The sequence below is a fragment of the Carassius carassius genome, chromosome 29, assembly GCF_963082965.1.
Source record: "Carassius carassius chromosome 29, fCarCar2.1, whole genome shotgun sequence".
NCBI classification, from domain to species: Eukaryota; Metazoa; Chordata; class Actinopteri; order Cypriniformes; family Cyprinidae; genus Carassius; species Carassius carassius.
The window spans coordinates 862,563-887,879 of record NC_081783.1 but is presented as its reverse complement, the minus strand read 5'-3'; the positions used below and the strand labels follow the sequence as shown (position 1 = coordinate 887,879).

The window sequence follows — 25,317 nt, the reverse complement described above, 5'->3', positions numbered from 1 at the left end:
CAGAGTTTAAAAAGTCCCCTTAAAGGCATTTCAGTCTGGTTCTTTTCTTCTAGGTGGGGGAAAGTCAATCCAAATTGTTCGTTTGTTCTAAAGTTGAAAGCTGTTCAAGCTGCTCGTTAGTGGACTTGCTTCTGACTTGTGGTGCTAGGAAATATTTTTGCAACATCCTGTTGTTGTCTTGAGCCTTTCTGTAGAATTCAGCTCCTCATGTTTCAATCATGCTCCCAATCGAATCTTATAGTAAAGCACTATACTTATAAATGTGAATTAAATTGAATGAGCCATTGTATTATTGGTGCTATTCTGAAGTTAAGGAGTTGACAAATATGACAATACATCTGAACTAGCCTTGCATTGATGGCACACATGGCTTTATATCTCAGCTGACTTTGAAAGTGTCTTGAAAATTTCAATAGGGGCTTATATCCCCAATTTCCCAGGGTTATCAGTCTGCTTAGACAGTCCATGTTTAATTCTAACCTGACTAGATAAAATCGCAACAGCATTATTTATTGTTGCAACAAGCTAGAGTTTGATATAAATGTTACTTCTTCCTTTTCTTCTTCTTCACATTTCACCTAGTGTCACTGTCAGTTTTAGATTTATTTTAGTGCAGACTAACAGCATCATCATCTTCCCCTATAAGAGGAAGCTTCCTCTTCAGATATTTCCTCATTATGCCGTGAAGACACTTGATGAGAGCCAGAACACAGACGATCTGAAGCAGCGTCACACTCTTCTGCTGGGATTGAGTTCTTCTGAAACTGGACTTTAGAGAAATGATGCTCATCTTTGGACTGATGCTGCTGCAAACTGCTGCATGTGAGTCACTTTCACATCAGACTCTTATGAAGCTGATCAATCAGATCAATCTCTGAAATAAAAAAAGATATTTGAGTTAATATTACATTAATTAGTTTGTATCAGTGGAGTATTATAAAATGTGAGAGGAAGTGAGCGTTTAAACACTTAAAACACTGTTAATAAAGAGAGAACTGTCACAGTGTAATAGGATTCAGTAAACAGTGCAGCATGCTGCTGATCAATATCTCACATAAAAACACTGTAATATGTTACATTACAAAACATTATGCAGTGATCTAGTAATAGTGTTTTCTCTTTTAGCTGTTTAAATGTTTTGTTTAGTGTTTACCAGTGTTTTCTTAAAAGTGTAGAGTTGTGGAGTATTCATTTGCGAGACAGAAGAGTTTCAGTCAGTAACAGAGTTCAGCATCTGTGATAAAGACCCATTAATTCAAAATTAGAAGTTTGTGGCTTTAAATACATTATCGAAATCAGGAGTCTGAATTCTTTGCAACCTCCTTTATCTGTATAAAATCTCTCAGTATAACAGTGGGGTTTTTTTTTACACAAAAAATTGTGTATTTTTAGTTAACAATTTCTACTGCTTTTTCTTTTTCACAGCTCTCTCTCTGAATTTTTCTTTTACACCTTCAAATCCACTCTGTTTTATCTTACTTTATACAGTCTTTGTGTGTGTGTGTGTGTGTGTGTGTGTGTGCTTGTTTATGCTACATTGTAAGGACCAAATGTTCCCAAAAGGATAATAATACCTGTTATTTTTGACATTATGCAGACTGGCCTGTGGTACCCACAAGGGGAAAAAAACATTAAAAATAGTAAATTATGTTTATCTGAAAGTGTAACAATGCAAGCAGGTTTTCTGTAAGGGGTAGGTTTAGGGTTAGGGCATAGAAAATATTGTTTGCTCAGTATAAAAGTTACAGAAGTCTATGAAAAGTCACACAAATGTGTGTGTGTTTTGTTTCTCAGGTCTGGATCAGTTCTGCAGTTTTGATCAGTCTGATCCCTGTTACACAGCTCTGGGACACAAACTCAATCTGATGATGGTGCAGGACGCTAGTAAATATGACCTGAAGATACATAAGAGGATATACAACCCACAAGATGATCCACTTTGTAGAGTAAAGTATGGCAGGATGAGGGAATGTGATCTTTATAATAACAGACCTGAAGTGACAGTCATTAATGGGACTGTGATAATAAACCGTGTGAACAGAACAGATTCAGGGATTTACACATTAACGCTCACTCACTCAGGCGGCTTAGAAACATCTCGAGATCTTCAAGTGATTGTTGAAGGTACAGAAATTGCAATCTCATGTTCTCCAAAGATCTCACTCTCATGCAATGAATCAGTTGAATCTCTGTGAAGGTTTTTATTGCAGCTCATTATTGAATGTCTTGGGGAATTCAGTGAAAGCATCTGTACTTCATTTATTTATTTATTAATAAAAAATCTCATTAAACAAATCTACATTTTAAATGTACAGTTTCATAAATGTTTTATAAACAGTGCATTGCATTCCTTTACATTTTTAATGGTTTGTTATGTTGCTGCCTTATGTTAAACTGCTTTAAAGGGGTCATATGATGCTTTTTTAAAGATCATTTTATTTTATGTATTTGATCATTATTTTATGAATACCAGTCAAGCACAGTCCCATTCATCTCACAACGATCACGTTCAGCTGAATACTAATCACCCGCACCTGTTCACCATCAGCAACCTCATCACAGAACAGTATAAAACACTAAAACACCACAGCCCCAGTTCAGCGTCAAGCCTCCAACAGGTACAGACCATAGAGTGCCGTCTCCTGATCGACCGATGCACTGCAGATTTTGTAACGTAATGTATACTCACTTTTGAAACACTAACCTCTGTGTCATTGTTCTACTGCCCCCAGGATTCCTGAGCATTACCCCGTGGCCTGAAATCCAGCGATCTCCCGAGTCTTCTGTGTTTTCTCCAAGCTTGCTTGATAGCTTCCGTGTCTGAAAATGAAAGAAACAAGTATTAGCGAATTGTGACTGTGTGGCTTTGACATATCTGGAAAAGACATACTCACCTGCTTTCAACCCCGCACTGTGATCCGCAGTGATCTGCACCAAATCTGCACCTGAAATCACTGTCTGCTTGCTCTGCACTCACGATCTTGTAAATAAAGCACTGTGCTTGGATTCACTTACCTCTGTCTCTCGTCTGTGTCCTGACAGAAGGCTTGACACTGCAATGAATCCAGCGCAGCACGAAGGCAGTGTTTCCACAAACTCCGCTCCCATGCTGGTGTACGTCGGGAACACTATATCTCAAACAGCGCCCTTCTCTGGCCGGGCGGAGGATTGCAATGGGTTTCTGGGGCAGCGTTACGATGGGCAGAAGCGCTGTGGCTGGTGAGTGTGTGGAATGAAGAAGATTAAACCCCACCGAAGAGGATGCAGTGACTGGTGAAATTATCAACAAGGGGTATGTAACTTCTCAAATAACACCAATCACCCTCTGTGTTGAAAATATTCATCAGGAATTGTTTGCTCCATTCGTTCTTGAAAATAGCCAAGCTGAGGTAATTCTGGGCCGCCCCTGGCTCATTCAACACGAACCCGCGATAAACTGGAAAAATTCTGAACTGGGGTTGCAATTGCATAACCACAAGCCTCACACCCTCCGCCCAACCCGAACCTGTGTCCGTAAAATCTACATCCATTGAAAGACCCAAAGAAAATCTGTCCATTAACATTCCTCTGTGTTATTCATCCTATGCAGATGTGTTCAGTCCTATGGCAGCCTCCAAGTTACCACCACACCGACCTTGGGATTGTGCAATCGATTTGATCTATTCATTGTCCATCCCAGAACAAACGGCCATGCGAGAATACATCGAAGAGGCTCTGAGACAAGGGTACATCAGACCGTCCACCTACCCAGCTGCCGCCAGCTTTTTCTTTGTCCCAAAGAAGGATGGGGGTTTAAGGCCCTGCATAGACTATAGGGCCCTAAATACAAAAATCACACGAAAATTTAGTTAGCCACTCCCGCTAGTCACATCCTCCCTTGAACAACTCCGCAAAGCCTGCATATTCACCAATCTGGACCTCAGAAGTGCATACAATTTGATCAGAATTCAGTAAGGAGATGATTGGAAGATGGCGTTCATCACCCCCGCAGGTCACTATGAATATCTTGTAATGACGTACGGCATTATAAACGCCCCCGCTGTATTCCAGAGTTTCATGGATGAAGTCCTCCGAGAGTTCCTGAACAGCTTCGTTCTCATATACATTGATGATATTCTCATCTTTTCCCACAATCAAATGGAACATCAACATCATGTCTCGCAACTGCTCCAATGGCTCTGAGAATTCTCCCTGTTCTTGAAAGCGGAAAAGTGCACGTTTCACCAGACTTCCATTGAGTTCTTGGGTTACCACCTCAGTGCGGAAGGAGTCAGGATGGATAACTGTAAAACCCAAGCCATTACCTCCAGGCCCACTCCTAAGTCAATTGAATATTTACAAAGATTTATGGGTTTTGCAAACTTTTACCGTCAATTCATAAACCAGTACAGCATGATAACAGCGCCATTAACATCACTCCTGAAAGGGAAGCCGAAGACCCTTCACTGGACTCCAGAAGCTGAACATGCTTTCCAAATGCTTAAAACTGCCTTTATCACTGCTCCGCTGCTCCAGCACCCAGATCCTGAGAAGAAATTCATTGAAGAAGTGGACGCTTCAATGACAGGCTTCCTGTCACAGTACTCCGAAAACTCATCCAAACCCATGCCTTGTGCCTTTTTTCCCCAAAAATGATCCCCCGCTGAAAGAAACTACGACAATGGCAACCAGGAACTCTTAGTTGTGAAACTCGCCCTGGAAGACACTGGTTGGAAGGGGCCAGACATCCGTTTCTCATACTTACCGACAAGAACCTCCAGTACTTGAAGGAAGCCAAGAGACTTAACCCTCCCCAAGCACGATGGGCTCTGTTTTTCACGTGGTTTAATTTCCAGATAGCCTACCGTCCAGGATCAAAGAACACGAGAGCAGATACTCTGTCCCGCCTCCACGCTCCCGAGGAACCTATAGAAGAACCCGAACCCATTTTACCGACCAAGTTATTTGTCAATCCCATCCAGTAGGACCTCAATGAACAGATCCGTGAGCTATCACAAGACATGCCCGTTCCTCCAGAATGTCCCGCAAATAAGATCTACGTACCTGAAGATCTCCCCACTTCCCTCATCTCCTCCGCTCACTCATCCATTGGAACAGGTCACCCCGGCATCAACAAAATATATCCCACACTTAAGCAAAAATACTGGTGGCCAGGAATGCTGAACGATATCAAGATGTTTATTCAGGGATGCATACTCTGCGCTATAAGCAAGGTACCACGCCAGTTACGCTCCGGAAAACTAGTCCCTTTACCCATCCCTCATAGCCCTTGGTCCCAAATTGGAGTCGACTTTGTCACTGACCTTCTAGTCTCAGATGGAAACACATGTATCCTCGTAGACATCGACCGATTCTCAAAAGCGTGCAAACTGATTCCTCTAAAAGCCCTGCCTACCACCTTTGACATGGCTGAGTTACTCTTTGAGCATGTATTCCGCAATTTCGACTTTGTGTCTGATAGAGGACCCCAGTTCATCTCTCAGGTATGTCGGGCATTCTTCACCCTCCTTAATGTCACAATTAGCTTAACTTACGGTTACCACCCACAGACAAACGGACAAACTGAGCGAAAGATTCAGGACATCAGCCGTTTCCTCAGAATGTTCTGCCACTCCAACCAAAATCTCTGGAGCCTCGACTTAGTCTGGGCAGAATACACCCAAAATTCCCTCCGACAAGCATCCACAAACATCCAAAAAACAATGAAAGAGTTTGGAATCAGGCACATCACCACCTTCAGCAGGCAATAAACTGCCACCGACTATTTGTTGATACTCACCGCCACCAAAATCCCACTTACCAACCTGGACAATTGGTATGGCTCTCCACCCGTGACATTCGATTGAAGCAACCCTGCCGTAAGTTAAGCCCAAAGTACATCGGTCCCTTCCCGGTGGAAAAACAAATCAACCCGGTCACTTACCGACTTCACTTACCCGCCCAGTATCGTATACACCCCACCTTTCATGTCTCCCTATTAAAACCCCATCACTCACCTGTTTCTGTTCCCTCTGTAGACCCGGTCCCTGACGAAAACCCCCCAGTACCACCCGTTGAATCCGAGCCCATCTATGCGGTAAAGGAGATACTGGACACCCAACGTCGTAGTGGGCGACTCGAGTACCTGGTAGACTGAGAGGATTATGGTCCAGAAGAAAGGTGTTGGGTACCTCGTCATGATATCCTTGATCCCAATATGCTCACCGAATTTCATGCTCAGTATCCAGGAAAACCAGCTCCACAACCCCGCGGCAGACCCCCACGACGTCGGAGAGCAAGGTCCGCTGGTGCGGACCCTGGAGGAGGGGGTAATGTCATGGACCAGTCAAGCCCGATCCCATCCATCTCACAACGATCACGATGTTCACCATCAGCAACCTCATGACAGAACATTATAAAACACTCACCACAGCCCCAGTTCAGGAACGGAACGTAGAGTGCCGTCTCCTGATCGAACAATGCACCGCAGATTTTGTGACGTAACTTATACTCATCTTTGAAACACTAACGTCTGTGTCATTGTTCTACTGCCCCCAGGATTCCTGAGCATTACCCCGTGGCCTGTAATCCAGCGATCTCCTGTGTTTTCTCCAAGCTTGCTTGATAGCTTCCGTGTCTGAAAGTGAAAGAAACAAGTACTGTACATACTCACAGTAGCTGATTCAGAAGCACCAGATTGTCGTAGCAAAGTCAGAATGACCTCCTCCCCTAGGTTCATGAAACAGTTGTCCATAAAATGCGTTGCTTTTCTGTTGTAAGTAATCTTAAAGATTCCTAAATGCATCTAGTTTTGGAAGGCCAATGTGGTGAGTGGGGCGGGGCTGAGAGCCGTGGGAACGGAGCGAGGCCGGTGGAGTGATTGCAAATGAGCGACAACTGCTCGACCCACCGGTCTCTGTCACGGAGCGAACCAGACGGGAGATGTGCGGATCCATATGCAAAGCTTTTATTGACAAGACATGGTCAGAAACAGGCATAGATCAGGTGATGGCAAACAGGCGTGTAGAAGGAAAGGCTAGAGCAGTCCGAGAAGCAAGCAAGGGTCAGTCCACGGCAAACATAATCCAGCAGGGTGAGACAAGAGGGATAATCCAGGTACAAGCAAGGTCCAGGCAGGGGCAAACAGTATCCAAACAGGGCTAAACAAGAGAGGTAATCCGAGGCAATCATGCAAAGAAGAGAACACAGGGAAACAGGCAAGGCAGGACTGAGACTAAACTTCACCTCAAAAAAGACAGGCTCCGTAGGGTAGCTATCAGCTAACTAGTGATAAGCGCATACAATACTCGGCAGCCTGAAGGTGTCTGAGTGAGTGTTTATATAGTGAGTGTAATCAGCATATTCAGCAGTGTGTGTGAGATCAGTGCCTTCAGCTGTGTTTGCAATTAGTGCAATGGGTGATGGGAACTGTAGTCCCGGGTGAAGTGCAACAGTGGGTGTAGTGCCGGAGTCCATGTAGTGAGCGGGTGACCTCTGGTGGTGAATGGATGAAAGTTCATATACCAGATTCATGACATAGCCCCGCCCCAAGAAGCGGCTTCCAGACGCTCCTACTTCACTATAACAGGAGGGTGGTGGAGCCGAGGCGGAACAGGGGGAGGGACAGAGGTGCAGGTCCACATTGAAGTGGAGAGCACAGGGACTGAGGCAAGACTGGTAGAGCAGGGATTTCAGGGTGGAGCAGGTGGAATTGGGACCCACCGGGGCGGAGCCGGCAGAACTGAAGGCCACCGGTGCAGTGCAGAGAACCGCCACAGATGAGACCGAAGCCCACCAAGGCAGAGCAGAGGACCACCACAGCCGAGACAGAACAGACAGAAGCCCACCAGGGCGGAGCAGAGGACCACCACAGCCGAGAAGACAGGACAGAAACCCACCAGGGCGGAGCAGAGGACCACCACAGTGAAGTCAATGGAACTGGAGAGCAAGTCTGGTCAGGTGGGACTGAAATAGAGAACATAAACAGGTTAATTGCGGCCTCCGTGGCCGTGATGAGATGGTAGCTGGCCTCCGTGGCCATGACAGGATAGGACAGGAGTTCTGGGAGTTCGGCTGAGACGTGACGAGGCTCGGGGAGTTCGGCTGAGATGTGACGAAGCTCTGGTGGATCTGTGGTGATTTGACTTAGTTCATGAAGATCAACTGGGACTTGATTTAACTCACGGAGGTCAATGGTGACTTGAATTTGCTCATGAAAATCATTGATGACCTGACTCCGCTCATAAAGATCATTGGTGACTTTACTTTGCTCAGTAAGATCATTGGTAACTTGACCTTGGTCATGAAGATCATTGGTGACTTGACCTTGCTCATGAAGATCATTGGTGACTTGACTTTGCTCATGAAGATCATCGGTGACTTGACTTTGCTCTGGGAAATCAACAGGAATCTGATGAACGGGGACCTGACTTGACTCTGGGAAGTCAATGGGGACCTGATTAACGGGGACCTGACTTGACTCATGAAGTTTAACTGTTGAGTTACTTGACTCTTGGGTGTTAGAGGTGACTTGACCTGACTCTGGACGGACAGCAGTGACTTGACCTAACTCTGGACGGTCAGCGGTGACCTGACTAGACTCTGGGAAATCAACAGGGACTTGATCAACGGTGACCTGCCTAGGCTCTGGGAAAACAACAGGGACTTGATCAACGAGGACCTGACTTAACTCTGGGAAGTCAACAGGGAACAGACTTGACTCATGAAGTTTAACTGTTGTTTTACTTGACTCTTGGGTGATAGTGGTGACTTGACCTTTCTCTGGACGGTCAGCAGTGACTTGACCTAACTCTGGACGGTCAGCGGTGACCTGACTAGACTCTGGGAGATCAACAGGGACCTGACTAACGGTGACCTGACTAGGCTCTGGGAAAACAACAGGGACTTGATCAATGAGGGCCTGACTTAACTCTGAGAAGTCAACAGGGAACAGACTTGACTCATGAAGTTTAACTGTTGTTTTACTTGAGGGTCATCGGTGACTAGCCCTGACTCTGGAGGGTCATCGGTGACTAGCCCTGACTCTGGAGGGTCATCGGTGACTAGCCCTGACTCTGGAGAGTTCACTGGAACCTTACTCGACTCTGAAGAGTTCACTGGAACCTGACCCGACTCTGGAGAGTCCATGAGCACCAGACTCGACTTTGGACTGCCTGTGGAGACGTGGGACGCCTCGGCTTCGGACACCGCCTCGGCCTCGGGAACGGCATCGGTCACTGCCTCGGCATCCGGAACGGCCTCGGGCACGGCCTCGGGCACCGCCTCGGGAACGCCCTCCTGGACGGCAGCGGCCCGCTCGGGAACGTTCTCCGGGCTTTGAGGAACGGTAGGCGCCTGTCTCCTCCTCCTCCGCCCTCTATGATGGCGAGTCGGCGGTACCTTGTCTGGAGACTCAGGCGTTGAGTCGGCCATCTTGTGCTGTGGCTCTAAGCTGGCGGCCATCTTGTGCTGTGGCTCTAAGCTGGCGGCCATCTTGTGCTGTGGCTCTGGGCTGGCGGCCATCTTGTGCTGTGGCTCTGGGCTGGCGGCCATCTTGTGCTGTGGCGCTGGGCTGGCGGCCATCTTGTGCTGTGGCGCTGGGCTGGCGGCCATCTTGTGCTGTGGCGCTGGGCTGGCGGCCATCTTGTGCTGTGGCGCTGGGCTGGCGGCCATCTTGTGCTGTGGCGCTGGGCTGGCGGCCATCTTGTGCTGTGGCGCTGGGCTGGTGGCCATCTTGGACCATGACTCTGGACAGGCGGCCATCTTGTGCTGTGATTCTGAATTCATTGATGCTGTCATTACGTGAATAAATCTGGGGTCGCGTGCCTCTGTGACACCCACAGTGAATGCGGAGCTGACAATCAGCAAACCCCAGTCCATTAACTGGGCGAGAGATGAGTGGGGACCCTCACTGATTGATTGGGATTTCAGAGGTTGGTTTAATCCATCACAAAAAAAGTCTATCAATACACAGTCCGGCAGATCCGAATAATGAGCAATGGCCAGAAACTCTTGAATATAGCCTTCCAGTGATCGTGTACCCTGTTTGAGGGCTAACAATATCTTTGCTGTGTCCAGGCCTGGCCAAAGTTCATCAGTGAAGCCGCTGGATCCTTTTTGGGCCGAGTATTCTGTCACGGAGCGAACCAGACGGGAGACGTGCGGATCCATATGCAAAGCTTTTATTGACAAGACATGGTCAGAAACAGACATAGATCAGGTGATGGCAAACAGGCGTGTAGAAGGAAAGGCTAGAGCAGTCCGAGAAGCAAGCAAGGGTCAGTCCACGGCAAACATAATCCAGCAGGGTGAGACAAGAGGGATAATCCAGGTACAAGCAAGGTCCAGGCAGGGGCAAACAGTATCCAAACAGGGCTAAACAAGAGAGGTAATCCGAGGCAATCATGCAAAGAAGAGAACACAGGGAAACAGGCAAGGCAGGACTGAGACTAAACTTCACCTCAAAAAAGACAGGCTCCGTAGGGTAGCTATCAGCTAACTAGTGATAAGCGCATACAATACTCGGCAGCCTGAAGGTGTCTGAGTGAGTGTTTATATAGTGAGTGTAATCAGCATATTCAGCAGTGTGTGTGAGATCAGTGCCTTCAGCTGTGTTTGCAATTAGTGCAATGGGTGATGGGAACTGTAGTCCCGGGTGAAGTGCAACAGTGGGTGTAGTGCCGGAGTCCATGTAGTGAGCGGGTGACCTCTGGTGGTGAATGGATGAAAGTTCATATACCAGATTCATGACAGTCTCGAGTCCCACGGAGGAGATGGAAGGATATAAAACAGGAGCGACGACAGTGAAGGACGAGAAAGGACCAGGCTAGATTTATTTTGTGTTTTGATTTTGTTTGTTTGTTTGTGTTTAGTTTGTTGTGCTGTTTTGTGTTTATTTTGATTATTAAAGTCATTTTGATTGTCTGCTGGTTCCCGCCTCCTTCTTCCCGATGAATTTGAAGTTTGTACTGCGTTACACTATTTTGGGGCAGTCGTGGCCTAACGGTTAGAGTGTTGGACTTGCAATCCAAGGGTTGCAAGTTCGAGTCTCGGGCTGGCAGGAATTGTAGGTGGGGGAGTGAATGTACAGTGCTCTCTCCACCTTCAATACCATGACTGAGGTGCCCTTGAGCAAGGTACTGGACCCCCAACTGCTCCCCTGGCTCCGCAGCATAAATGGCTGCCCACTGCTCCAAGTGTGTGTGTGTGTGTTCACTGCTGTGTGTGCACTTTGGATGGGTTAAAAGCAGAGCACAAATTCTGAGTATGGGTCACCATACTAGGCTGTATGTCACATCACTTTACTGTGTAAATGTTTGGAGCTGATTTGTTGATTAAATTCAATGAACTGTATAAAAACAATAGAACACATAAATCTTGTAAATATCTCAATTCAGTGTGTGTGTGTGTGTTTTGTTCTTCAGGTCTGGATCGGTTCTGCTGGTTTGATCAGCCTGATCCCTGTTATGCAGCTCTGGGACACAAACTCAATCTGCCAATGGTGCTGGATGATAGTGTATATGACCTTAAGTTAAAAAGGATAAGAAACATAAACACACAAGATGGTCCAGATTGTAGAATAAAATGTGGCAGCAAGAAGAAATGTGATCTTTATAATAACAGACCTGAAGTGACAGTCATTAATGGGACTCTGATAATAAACCGTGTGATCAGAGCAGATTCAGGGAATTACACATTAGCTCTCACTCATCAGGAATGGGGCGTAGACCCTTCTAAACATCTTCAAGTGATTGTTGAAGGTACAGAAACTCTCTCATCAGACTCATTACAATCTCATGTTCTCCAAAGATCTCACTCTCATGCAAATGAAAATCTCTGTGAAGGTTTTTGTTCCTGTAGCACACAGTAAACACACTACAGACTCCAGGGGTGTATTTCAGAAAGCAAGGTTAACTTATCATCTGCTAAACCCTGAACTCTCAGCTGTTTAACCCAAACCTTACTTACTTGAGGTATGTATGTTCCAAAAATGCGTTTAGGATTTAGTTCATTCAACTCAGAGTATGTTCTTGGCTAACACACAAGACGAATCGACGAGTAACTATGGAAACAGATGCTAAGTAAAAGCACGTCATACTACTTATTTCTTCTTCTATTCAAAGGCCATTTGCATACATGTTTCATATCCCAACTTAACTGGTGGCTGTGCATTCATTTTTCTTTTTTTCTGTTTAATCTTTAATCCTTGAGAATATGAAATATATTGTTTGATGCTAATTATATAATAAGTCATATCGGATATGCATTTTTATTATAGAAATACATTATAGAAAATGCCGACCCATGCTGTGTTAGATGATATATATATATATAATAAACATAGTAACCATATTAAAATAATATATTACCTTATAATATATATATATATATATATATATATATATATATATATATATATATATATATATATATATATATATATATATATATATATATATATATTAGACTATATTGTACTATATTATAATAATATATAATACTGTGAACAATCTGTCATGACCACTGGAGTCTTATCAGTAGGTGGCACATGCTCCGATAGCTCTGAAATCAACTAACCCTGAAACAGAACCTACTCTGGAGCAGGTTATCTTCAGAGAGTAAGTTGCTATGGATGCTTTACATACTTTGAAAGTTACCTTTGGAACCGAAAGCTGAGTTTATCTTCTTACTTATCCTTAAACACACCCGGTATGTCACATAACCTGCTTTCTGGAATAGCCCACCAATAATAGTACGATTCGTGTGGAAGAACAAGATTCTGTGTTTGTCATGTAACTGTGATGTGTCTGTGATGTGTCCCTCCCTCCAGCTCCTACTGGCTCAGTGGAAGTGTCAATCATCTGCTCCTCCAGTGGGGTGATGAGGGTGTTCTGCTCCTCTGAGGGAGATCAGCTCCTCTACAGCTGGACTCTGAATGGAGATCCACTGATGGATGGAAACAGCAGCATTGATCTGGATGAGGAAACTGATGGAGACATCAGCTGCAGCGTGAAGAACCACGTCAGTCACACACAGAAGACCATTAGACTCAAACCCTGTCCTGGTGAGATTTTAATACATGAATGTACACATACATGAAAAAACCACAGCAACACCAGTGATGAAGAACAGTTAGTTTGCATAATTGGGCTCTTAATTCTTGAAAATCATAGTTTGTTTCAGCTTGATCTCAGCAGTGAATTGTTTTTGATGTGCTTCAGAGAGAAAGCAGCTGATTCTGTGCTGATGTTTTATTTCAGAACAAACTCCTGCAGCTGTGACCTCTGCAGTGACCAGCAGCACACAGACATCAGAATGTGGTACGAGTTTAACAAACACACTCCTGGAAACATGAAGATGGGTTTTGTATTGTGTCTAATTCTTGTCGTTTATTGTTTTTAGCGTCTGTGCTATTGATTGATTGATGTGTTGTTCAGTGTCTGTGGTGTTTGTTGTGGTCTGGTGTCTTCAGCTGATGTTTCTGTTCGGTCTGTTAGGAGCTTTTCACATCTACATGAGACACACATCAGGTGAGAGACATTGATCATTATGGGTTTGCCATGCAGATATTAAGAGTTTGAAGATGATGATGATGATGATGATGATGATGCGATGCTTTTAGGAAAGAAACCAGAAGATCAGAAAGTGAGGATGAGAAGATTTAGAGAAGGACATGAACACACAGCAGAAGATTCATGAGAGCAGCAGCAGATCATCTCTATTTATTTTTAACGTTTAGCCACAAATTTGTCTTTTTTTATTATTATAAGCTCTCTGTGTTATTACTGAATATGGATATACAATTTTCTTTAAAACTGTAAATTGAGTCAGTGTTGAAATTAAAATGAACTTTAAAAAGTTAAATAAAAATAAAATGTTTTGAAACAGAACTGTATTTCCAGGCAGAAGTCACAATATTATTTTTAAGAGGGTTTATGCAATACAGTCAATTTTCATATTCATCAACAGAAAGCAAACATAAAAAAATTAATAAATAAAAAATAAATCCAGACAGAAATCAAATTTTGTCCAGCTATAACTGAAGGACACTGACACCTCATATATTTTCAGTATTGGATGATTTGTTAATTGCATTTAGTAAATAATACTTTCAATAAAACATTTGCAATTTGTTGTAAAATGTGTTTTATGCAAATTTGTTCTGGGTTTTAGTTGTATTTACACCATTCTGTCCCAGTGTTTCGAACCGACTCACTGAAATTGATTAATTTAACGTTTTGAAAAGCTTAGTTTCTACCATCAGGAAGAGCACGTCAATTTTATTACAAGGTTGTTTATTGATAAAAATGGCAGTATTCAGAGGGAGTTGACTTACATGTTTTTAGTTAAATGCAGGGCTTTCTAATTAAATAATGATCATTCAAAAATGTTTCATGCACTGGTTCGCACATTTGGACATCTGCTATGATCCAACCAGAACCCGGCCGGTCCCAAAATCCGAACTCTTGAAAATGATAGCTGTTGTTTTTCTGTTTAATAATGTGAGGCAGATGCATTAAGTAGACTATTTCATACATGAAATGAACCCTAAATCCTGATAATTTTCTGATCAAATGTATCACAGTACTACTAAAATGTTTTGAAAAAAGGTTTGATCCAAATCAGAACCAACATTGGATTACATGATCAAATCCAATTTCAGAATCTGTTTTCCCTTTTGAACAAACTTTTTTCAATATTTGAGCCAATCCAATAACTGAAAGCCAGTACAATTTCTCTTGAACTGCAGAAGATTGAGGTCAGACATAAAGCAGACTGAAACAGGATGCTGTTACTGTAATAATCAGAATCAGAATCAGAATCAAAAGAGCTTTATTACCATGTACTGTATGTTTACACACACAAGGAATTTGACTTGATGACAGGAGCTTCCAGTGTAGAAGAAAGTACAACATAGTGCAGACATACATTGAAATAACACAGTAGGGATGTAATATAACACTAATATAAGAAAATATAATTAAATAATGTACTATACACATGAATAGAAGTATAGGGATAAAATGTATTATTCAAATAAATGTACAAATAAATGTGCATATATGTCATTTACAAAGTGTGCAGTTTACAAGTGTACAAATTTTAGATTCTGTGTATAAATATGTCAGTTGTGATGAATGATATATAACTGTGAAAGTTTAATTGTTCAGGCTGAATATAGCCTGTAGGAAGAAAAAGACTGTTCTTGCGTCTGGCTGTTCTGGTGGTCAGTGCTCTGTATCGCCAACCAGAAGGCAACAGTTCAAAGACAGAGTGGGATGGATGTGAGGGATCCAAGCTGATTTTCTTAGCCCTTTTCCTCACCCTGGAGATGTAAGATCTTGAAGGCTGGGCAGACAGTTATGGATGAACACATGACCAGAGGTGGGTAGTAACGAGTTACATTTACTTCGTTACATTTACTTGAGTAATTTTTTGGGGTAACGAATACTTTTCGGAGTATATTTAAAGATGGGTACTTTATACTCTTACTTGAGTAAATTTTTGGGGAAAAATCTGTACTTTTACTTCGTTACTGTGGGCGACGCTCCTCTCGTTACTTTATCTTAATGCAATAAATGCATCAGTTTATTCCAAACGCGCCGTCTACTTTTCTCTGGACAATGAGCGATGCCCATTCGCGAATGATTCATTCTTTTGAGTCAATTCTGTTCAAAGGCTTGATCAAACCAATTGGCAAATGAGTGAATTGGTTCATGAATCAGTTTGAATGAGTCGTTCAGTTCCCTGTCGCACGCGCTGAGCATCTGAAGTGGTTCACTCGGAGTTGTAACGTTTAAGAACAGAAAGAGCGTTGAAAACGTGGCTGGAACTGCACTGAATTGAAATCTGCAAAGGTTATTATTTGCTAGCGATGGAGATCCTTATTAGATGAACACCGCGTGTGCTGTCTACTGTTTAACAGGTAATAACTTGGGCTACATTCGATTACAGTACACGATAGCACTGTGACATTAGTTTGTTGTACGTGTGTGGCTTATAACAGAGGGGAGTCAAGTTGAATGCAGCTTCCAAAAGACAAAACATAGCCGATTAAGATTTAATTAATTTTAATACAATCACACTGGTGCAAGTACGTTCAGCGAGTCATATTATCAGCTGCTAAATTCAGATCTGTGATTGCTTGCTGGCGCTGAGCCAGAGATACAGCGTTTATACAGCGCTGCGCATTATAACCAATCACACATGATTCTTTTGAGCTTATTAAAGCATTGGCCAATCAGAGGTATTCAGATGAGTCATCGCTAAAATACCGGTGCTTCCTTCACTCGCTCACTGACTGAATACCTCTTTCTGGCGAATTCTCTCGCAGGAACAACAAAGTGCAGATGTGTGTACGAATCTTTAATTAAGATATTGATTTCACAGTGTTAACAGTTTCAGTGATTTTAATGGGAGTTTCTGAGAGTGATTGAAATCTAGACTGTCAGTGAAAATGATCTTTAATAATGTAAATGTTATTTGCTCTCTTTCTGAACAATGAAAGATTAGTAGCAATATTTAAATCACATTAACTTTCAATGTTAAATTCACATTTAATATAAAGTCAGTCGTATTAAAAATATGTTATGGCATGACACCTATATCTGTTACTTAAGTAAACAGACAGGGTTTTATAATAAATTACATAAATTGGAGTAAAGGCTGATGAAATATATACACGCACACATACATTACATACATTTTATCTATATATCTAAATAAAAATAGGCTCAGTATATATGACCCAAGGTAACTAGTAACTAACTACTTGAGTAGATTTTTTATCCGATACTCTTTTACTCTTACTCAAGTAACTATTCAAGACTAGTACTTTTACTTTTACTTGAGTAAATATTTCTAGAAGTACTTTTACTTTTACTTGAGTACAGTTTTTGGGTACTCTACCCACCTCTGCACATGACAGACTTGACAGCATGATGACAGCAGAGTAGATCTGTTTCAGCAGCTCCTGTGGCAGGTTGAATTTCCTCAGCTGGCAAAGGAAGACCAACCTCTGCTGGGCCTTTTTAACAATGGAGTCTATGTGAGTGTCCCACTTCAGGTCCTGAAAGATGATGGTGCCCAGGAACCTGAATGACTCCACTGCAGTCACAGTGCTGTTCATGATGGTGAGTGGGGGGAGAGCAGGGGGGTTTCTCCTGAAGTCCACAATCATCCAGGTTGTTGTGAAACTTCAACTTCCGGCGTGCTGCTACGATGGCATCGCTGTTTTGCATCGCTACGATGGCAAAACTTTGATGTTTTTCGTGTTATTTTGTGTTATTCATGTTACTTCTTATACATACTTTTACTCAGACAGTACAGACTCTCATACAGTATGATCGACAAACACTACTGGACATCTGATCTAATTTAAACTTCGGTTTGGAAACAACGCCGCCTCGGAACTCCAGCTTCAGCGTCTACGTGCTCCCAATGTTGCCGGCCTGCGTCCTAAGACACCGTCGGAAAAGGAGGAAAGGCAAGCTTGCTGGAATTCTATGCAGATCATGGAAGAAGAAAGTGTAATCTGTTGTAAAGATTCTGTGAGACATTTGTAGCACCTTTCTTAAAGTTATTTTGTTTTTCAATGTGATTACTTCCACATGGGTAAACATAACATTCTGTTGACAAACAGAGCCTGAAGTCTGTGAAAATAACAAGGACTGTGTATTTTACAAAGTTTCTTTAGTAAGATTATGGCGGTGAAGATCGCCGCATGAGACCTGTCTGTAAGCGTTTCAACAATTTTCTCTGGACCACTTTTCTGAAATGAGATATACTGTAGGTAAAAACACTGTGAAATAAACGGACCCAATGCCAAATTATCAGTGGTTCTCAACCTTTTTTTCCACTGGACCACATTTACAAGAGTAGCCTATGTTGATCCAAATATGGAAAGCACTTTGTAATCTAATAACATGAGGTTCTCGCCAGAGATGATACTGCGACTGTTCTTGTTTGTATGTGTTAATTCGCTGGCATTTTCAATTTCCACATTTCTTTTTTCTCCCTTAAAAAAATGTTTATCCATTCTGATGCTCCATTTTTCCGAACTAATGATTTGAATTAAATTCTGCCAAAGTGCGCGCTTGTATGTGTTCATTAAATGCATAACATTATGTGAGTAGGTCCGCTAATCGTCTGAAAATAATATATGAAAAATAGAATAATTTCACATAAAAAACATTAGGCTATAGCTTATATTTATTTAGTACATTTTAAAATTAATGTAAAAACTCAAATTAATTGCAAAATTAAAAGTAATTTTTTAAAATTGTGTTCAACATGGTGGGCCGCATTTGAATTTGTGACGGGCCACGGGTTGAGAACCACTGTCATGTAAGATTACCATGATAAAAATAAGAAACTTAGTTAAAATATAAACAAGAACTGCCAGAAAACAAATACAAAGGGAGTCTGTTTATTTAAACATTAAAGTAATATCGCTTGGTTACATAGCTTCAATTTATGTTAAATTTGGTTCCCGAAAATTATAATCCACATGTAAAACTATGTGCAGCACATTTTGCTGAGGACAGCTTCCTCAATCTGAATCAGTTTAAAGCCGGATTCACACAAAGATTATTCCTGAAAGATGGAGCAGTTCCCTCTTTGTCTGGAGAAGGCGTTGTTTATGGACCACAACCGGTAAGTGTATTTTATTATTTAAGTTGGTGCGTTTAACAGTTTCTATAACTTATTACACAAAGGGCAACGCTGTTTAGCTTTGTTAACTAGATGGTAGGGCTGTGCAAAAAATCAAATGCGATTTTCATGCGCATCTCATCAGTAAAGGCGTTCTGTGATTAGAAGTACATCTCCAGCACATGCGTTCAGATCAGGATTGCCAGGTTTTCAAAACAAATCCTGCCCACTTGCTTCTCAAAACTAGTCCAAAACTAGCCTAATCGCGTTTCCAGTAGGGTAACATGTGCTCAGCTGCTGTCGAATTACAACACAGGAACCGCTGGCACAATCACAACTCGTTACGTATTTCTGAAGGAGGGACTTTATAGAACAAGGAAGACATCAGCCCGTTTTTATGACAGTGAAAACAGCGGTATACACATAAGTTAATTGTGTGAAAAATACTGTTTTTGCACACGCGAAACATGAACACATGTAAAAACAATCAAAGCTTCAAAAAAACACGAAAAACTTGACCTTTAAAACGTTATGCCAGTTTATCTGCTTTCTCTCTTGCAGCAGACCGAAATGACAGGAACGTTTGCTCATGCAGGCGGAGAGACAGAGAGAAATAGCTCGCTAAATACAGATTTAACTTCTCATTTGAAGAATCGTGATGCACGAGGAAGACTTTCTCTCCCAAAATAATGTTGAGTGATGAGTGGGGCGGGGCAGAGAGCCGTGGGAACGGAGCGAGGCCGGTGGAGTGATTGAAAATGAGCGACACCTGCTCTATTCAAAGGTCTCGAGTCCCACAGAGGAGATCGGAAGGATACAAAAGAGGAGCGATGACAGTGAAGGACGACAGAGGACCAGGCCTGGATTTTATTTTGTGTTTTAGTTTGGTTTGTGCGCATCAGTCGTCCATGAGGGGCTGTCGCGCTGTTTTGTGTTTATTTTATTATTAAAGTTTCATTTGACTCTTCATCGGTTCCCGCTTCCTTCTTCCCGTGATTATGAAGTTTGTATATTGTTTGAAATGTAAGGGGAATTTATATTTTTATTGATTTATTCTCAGTTTATTAATATGTTGAGAATCTTTTTATACCACCATCATATTGAATGCAAACACACAAACATTGTGATATTATCTCACGATGCCGTGGTTAGGAACCACACAGACGTGTCCGCAGATGAGTCCAGATAATGGAACGGTCCATAAAATTTATAAAAACACATTCTTCAGGGATCTCATTCATCACTTGGTCTTTGAACAAACAACTAATTCCAACCCCCAAAGCTCAAAGGATGAAGGATGAATTTCGCGCACACCGGGTTTCACATTTATAAATAATTATGAGGTCGAAGGGCACATATGGACATAATTATTAGGTCAAAGGTCAAACTCATCAATCATTTTTGCCGTTAGCCGTTGGGTATTGCTACTCACCGATGATGTTCTACAATGTTGTCCTTTGACGTTGTACTGTATGTAGTCATGATGCCAAAATTGGACTCTATGCAACCTGTCCCACCCCCTGGTAGACTTAAAAAATTAAAAAGGAAAAAAAAAAAGAATAAATAAAATAAACAACAATAATAAAAACAAATTAAGTAATATTAATAATACATAAATAACAATAAAATTATTTTTACAAAGATTTTAGAAAAGATGCCACAACATTAAAAGCTGAAAGCCTGTGATGGACGGTTCATTAACAGCTGGTCTGTGTGGTAAGAGTACAGCACATTGGTCAGAACTGGGGTGTGCAATATATATATATTATAAATGATATCATAATTTACATCTGTAGATTCAGGAGGGGCTGAGAGAGACTGGAAACTCTACAGAAAACAGAAATCAAAACTCATCAGCTCCACACTTCACCCAATAACCTGCACCAACATCAGATTTGTGCAGCTCTTGTTGACTTGACAGATCTTTAGTAACTCATCTCAATCCAGCACTTTCACAGCATCAGCTTCATTTTGATTCTGATTTTGATTCTTCTCATATTCATTACATTACATTACAGCTACAGATTCTAGTGTATACCACTTACACTATATTTTAACTTTTTAGGAAATCGATTGGATGATAAAACATCTGCTGAGAACATATATATCCATCTAACAGCTCAAGCACATCAATGGAGCCTTATTGTAGGGTTGAGTAGATTTGCTCAGGAAAAGCAGATCTAAGCCTACAACTAGACTGAACATTATTTATAAATTTAGAGCGGTTAAAGTTCACAAGGACCCTTAAGCAGAGGTGTAAATTAACTCATTACAAATACTTTCATTATAGTACTTGAGTACATTTGTCATTTTTTTCTACTTTCTGATTTTAAATTGTTATTTTGACTCCTCCTGAAATGGGTCATACCATTGATATTACCAGAGGATGAAGCACTTTAAGTAAAGAGAAAACTGTTTATAGAAAGGAGCAGTTATTGCATGGATGGAGCACAAACAATTTAAGTGTCTAAAATGCATGCACAATGTTCTGCAATTGAATGTAAACAGTTGTGAAAGAAAATGCATGTGTAACAGTATATTGGATCTATATAATATATTGGGTCCATGAGTCTCACTTATGAAACAGAAATTACATGAGAATGTTTAATACTCTATAATGCTCACATCACCTTATTTTGGTTAAAATCTCAGATATCAGTGCAGCGTTTGACACAATAGATAACTTCATTTTATTAAATCATTTAGAATGAGTGGTTGGCTTTCAGGGGATTGCATTAAGTTCTCCTCATATCTTAAAGGTTGTACATTCTCTGTTAATATGGGTAAGTATAATTCATCCTCAACATTGATCACATGTGGTGTACCACAAGGTTCGATTTTGAGTCCCCTGACTTTTTCTTTAAACTTTCTTCCTCTTGGCTCTACCTTCCAGATATATGATGTCTCTTATCATTGTTATGCTGAAGATGCACAATTGTATCTTCCTGTCAAGTCTAGCAATGGAAACACCATCATAAATCTTATCTCCTGGCTGGAGGAAGTTAAAAAGTTGTTGTCAGAAAACTTCCTAAAGTTAAATGAAAACAAAAGTGAGGCTTTATTATCTACACTGTGTGTTGCTAATATTGGAAACGAGTTAGGTTCCCTGTCTTTAACACTGCACAACAGAGTCAAGAACCTTGGTTTTGTCTTTGACTCTGATTTGTTATTACAAGCAGATATATTCTGTTATCAAAGGAAGCTTTTTTTTTTTTATCTCCAATCCATCGCCAAATTAAAACTCTCAAAGAAAGACCTAAAAGTAGTGATCCATGCACTTATTACAACCTAATTTGATTACTAAAATCTGATGTATATGGGTCTATCTCATTCCTTTATACATCGTTTGCAATTTGTCCAGAATGTGGCAGCTAGACTTTTGATGAGCACTAGGAAGAGAGAGCACATTAATCCTGTTCTCACTTCGTTGCATTAGTTACCGGTTAAATACAGAGTTGATTTTAAAGGGGTCATATGATTCTGCTAAAAAGAACATTTACTTTGTGTTTTTGGTGTAATGCAATGTATTTATTTTGAAATAAATAAAGGTTTAAGGTTCAGAAAACACATTATTTTCCATGTAATGCACATTATTGTTGCTCCTCTATGCTTCGCCTTCTGAAACACATTGATTTTTACAAAGCTCATCGGTCTGAAAAGTCAAGTCAAGTCATCTTTATTTATATAAATCTTTAAACAAAATGCATTGCGTCAAAGCAACTGAACAACATTCATTAGGAAAACAGTGTCAATAATGCAAAATGATAGTTAAAGGCAGTTCATCATTGAATTCAGTGATGTCATCTCTGTTCAGTTAAATAGTGTCTGTGCATTTATTTGCAATCAAGTCAACGATATCGCTGTAGATGAAGTGTCCCCAACTAAGCAAGCCAGAGGCGACAGCGGCAAGGAACCGAAACTCCATCGGTGACAGAATGGAGAAAAAAACCTTGGGAGAAACCAGGCTCAGTTGGGGGGCCAGTTCTCCTCTGACCAGACGAAACCAGTAGTTTAATTCCAGGCTGCAGCAAAGTCAGATTGTGCAGAAGAATCAGCTGTTTCCTGTGGTCTTGTCCTGGTGCTCCTCTGAGACAAGGTCTTTACAGGGGATCTGTATCTGGGGCTCTAGTTGTCCTGGTCTCCGCTGTCTTTCAGGGATGTAGAGGTCCTTTCTAGGTGCTGATCCAGCATCTGGTCTGAATACGTACTGGATCCGGGTGACTGCAGTGACCCTCTGATCTGGACACAGACTGGATCTGATGGCTACGGTGACCTCGGAACAAGAGAGAAACAGACTAAAATTAGCGTAGATGCCATTCTTCTAATGATGTAGCAAGTACATAGGGTGTTATGGGAAGTGTTTCCGGTTCCGGTTTACCTAATTAATGCAGCCTAAAAATCCTTTAACGGATTTGGATAATAAAAGCATATTAGTATGTTATGTGTAAGCCAGGTTAAAGAGATGGGTCTTTAATCTAGATTTAAACTGCAAGAGTGTGTCTGCCTCCCGAACAATGTTAGGTAGGTTATTCCAGAGTTTGGGCGCCAAATAGGAAAAGGATCTGCCGCCTGCAGTTGATTTTGATATTCTAGGTATTATCAAATTGCCTGAGTTTTGAGAACGTAGCGGACGTAGAGGATTATAATGTAAAAGGAGCTCATTCAAATACTGAGGTGCTAAACCATTCTCTGATTGGCCAGCTATCCAGTGCGTTGTGATTGGCTGAATGCCTTGAACGTGTGATGGAAATGTTACGAACAATTCTACACTACCCTGCTCAAAACTCACATTTGAATGAATACAGAAACACAAAGCAATTCAACTACTCTTCAGCTTATCTTTTACTGAAATCAGGTGAATCCTGTTTATTTTTTTTTTCTGTTTGTGTGACATGTTTAAATAAATAAATAAAACACGTTTGTCTGCAAGTCTTTGTAGCAGGTTCCTCATTCCTGCTCCTGTAGACTCTCCTATACACACACATGCTGAACTGAGGGAGCAAACAGGATACAAAATAGGATTTCAAATTATCTTAGGATCTTTTCTTATCTTATCTTATCTTATCTTATCTTATCTTAATAGAGTTAAAATAACTAGAAAAGTGAAGTTTATTAAAACAGACTCTGAATTTCTTCAGATTACAAATTTTTAAGGCTGATATATAGATACAGTTAATAGATACAAAAATGTCTTGTTGGTTTTATTTAGTGCTGCCCTGAACAAGCTGTTTGACACAACATCACCAGAACACCCACCACACAAATCAGTTTTTACTAGAGAGGAGACAGAGTGATGAAGCCCATCAGTAGATATATGGGATGATTAGTATGTCATGATACTCAGAAGCCAGCATTCCATTAAACAATGTCCAATAGAGGGTTGAAACAATTAGTTAACACTATCGACAATGTCAACAATAAAAATTGCAGACAATATTTTTTTGTTGTCGAGTAGTCATCTGATCTCATATGACCTGATCAACCCATCCCTAACCCTGGCAATAATGTGATTTGATCAGTGTGGCACTGTAGCCCGAGATTGTAATTCAGCCCTCCTGAATGCAATTCAAGAGAAGAAGACACACAGTGCTTCAGAGAAAACGCAGCCAAACCTCAAGCTGCTGAGCGCCATTTGAATGAATATGTAAAAATGATGCGCCTTCATGCCTTACTATCAATAACAAAACAACCACAACAAAAACTGATAGTGGTGAGAGAGCAGCATTTAAGAACTTATCTGATTACAGAGAATTGTTTGTTTGATGTGGAAGTGTTTAAAAAACAGGTTTGTATGCAAGTCTGTGAAGCAAGTTCCTCATTCCTGCTCTCTCTCTCTCTCTCTCTCTCTCTCTCTCTCACACACACACACACACACCCACACACAGAGACAGACAGTGTAATTCATAGCATGGTGAATCTTTACAGTGACTGTTCTGTTCATGTCACTGTTGTGCGTTTTTCAGATGAACTTAAAATACCTTGAAATTCGAAAACAATTAATAAAATTGAATTGAGAGAGCAAAATGTTTGGGACCCTGTTTGTTGCTGATGTCACTTCCTATTTGTTGCTGCTGTTTGTTTTGAATTTGGAGCTCTTTATTGTCTATTTTTTTATCTTAATATCAATTTTATACACCATCATTTTCATTTCTATAATGTCTGAACATTTCTCCTATCGTACTCAACAACAACAAAAAAACAAACAATTGGAGTGCCTTATCACATTTTATTTTGATGTCCTGATTCCACTACTAGCTTATAGCCTGTTAGCATCGCCAGTGCGACTGTCGCTATTCTTGCTTACATTACTCTATTGACACACATTACTATTGTTTCACTCACTGTTACGGACTCTAATGACAGATATGTTTCTAACTTTAAGTGCTGGTGAGGGCACGGTGCAGCTCGAGCTGAAGGCTTTGGAGAAGCAAATCCATGAGAAGCAGGCCCAGCTGAGAGAGCGGAGAGCCACACTGGAAACATCCCAGGCTGATGCTCACAATCCAATGTAAATTTACAGCATGATATTAATGCTCCCACGACCTCTACTCCATGTGTTTCTCTGCACAGGCTTTATGCAGGACACAATCTTCCCAGATCTCCTTTACTCTGATGCCGGGTGCACCAATAGCAGAAGACGTGAGCCAGGCCTTGAGTGAGAGACTGCATCAACCGATATGCCTGAGC

General features: G+C 41.4%; 1 protein-coding gene and 1 long non-coding RNA gene across 3 annotated transcripts in view; both read left to right on the top strand.

Annotated features, from left to right (window-relative positions):
* The window catches only part of LOC132109375 (uncharacterized), a 48,458-nt gene that overhangs the window by 19,789 nt on the left and 3,352 nt on the right, over positions 1-25,317 (top strand). The window lies entirely within an intron of this gene.
* Positions 692-14,119, top strand: LOC132109364 (uncharacterized). 2 transcript variants are annotated; one of them, XM_059515385.1, is made up of 6 exons: positions 692-822; positions 1,795-2,124; positions 11,403-11,738; positions 12,809-13,042; positions 13,416-13,508; positions 13,601-14,119. In XM_059515385.1, the coding sequence occupies exons 1-6, from the start codon at positions 780-782 to the stop codon at positions 13,675-13,677; spliced, it is 1,113 nt and encodes a 370-aa protein (XP_059371368.1). In that variant the 5' UTR covers positions 692-779; the 3' UTR covers positions 13,678-14,119. The 2 variants fall into 2 exon arrangements, with proteins under 2 accessions (XP_059371368.1, XP_059371369.1); XM_059515386.1 differs by lacking the exon at positions 11,403-11,738.

What these genes read in the sequence shown, in the direction of transcription:
- LOC132109364 (XM_059515385.1), top strand. Translation starts at nt 780, where the DNA reads ATGATGCTCATCTTTGGACTGATGCTGCTGCAAACTGCTGCAT. An exon ending in TCTTCAAGTGATTGTTGAAG is followed by an intron (nt 2,125 to 11,402) that starts GTACAGAAATTG and finishes TTTGTTCTTCAG; the next exon opens with GTCTGGATCGGTTCTGCTGG. An exon ending in CTACATGAGACACACATCAG is followed by an intron (nt 13,509 to 13,600) that starts GTGAGAGACATT and finishes CGATGCTTTTAG; the next exon opens with GAAAGAAACCAGAAGATCAG.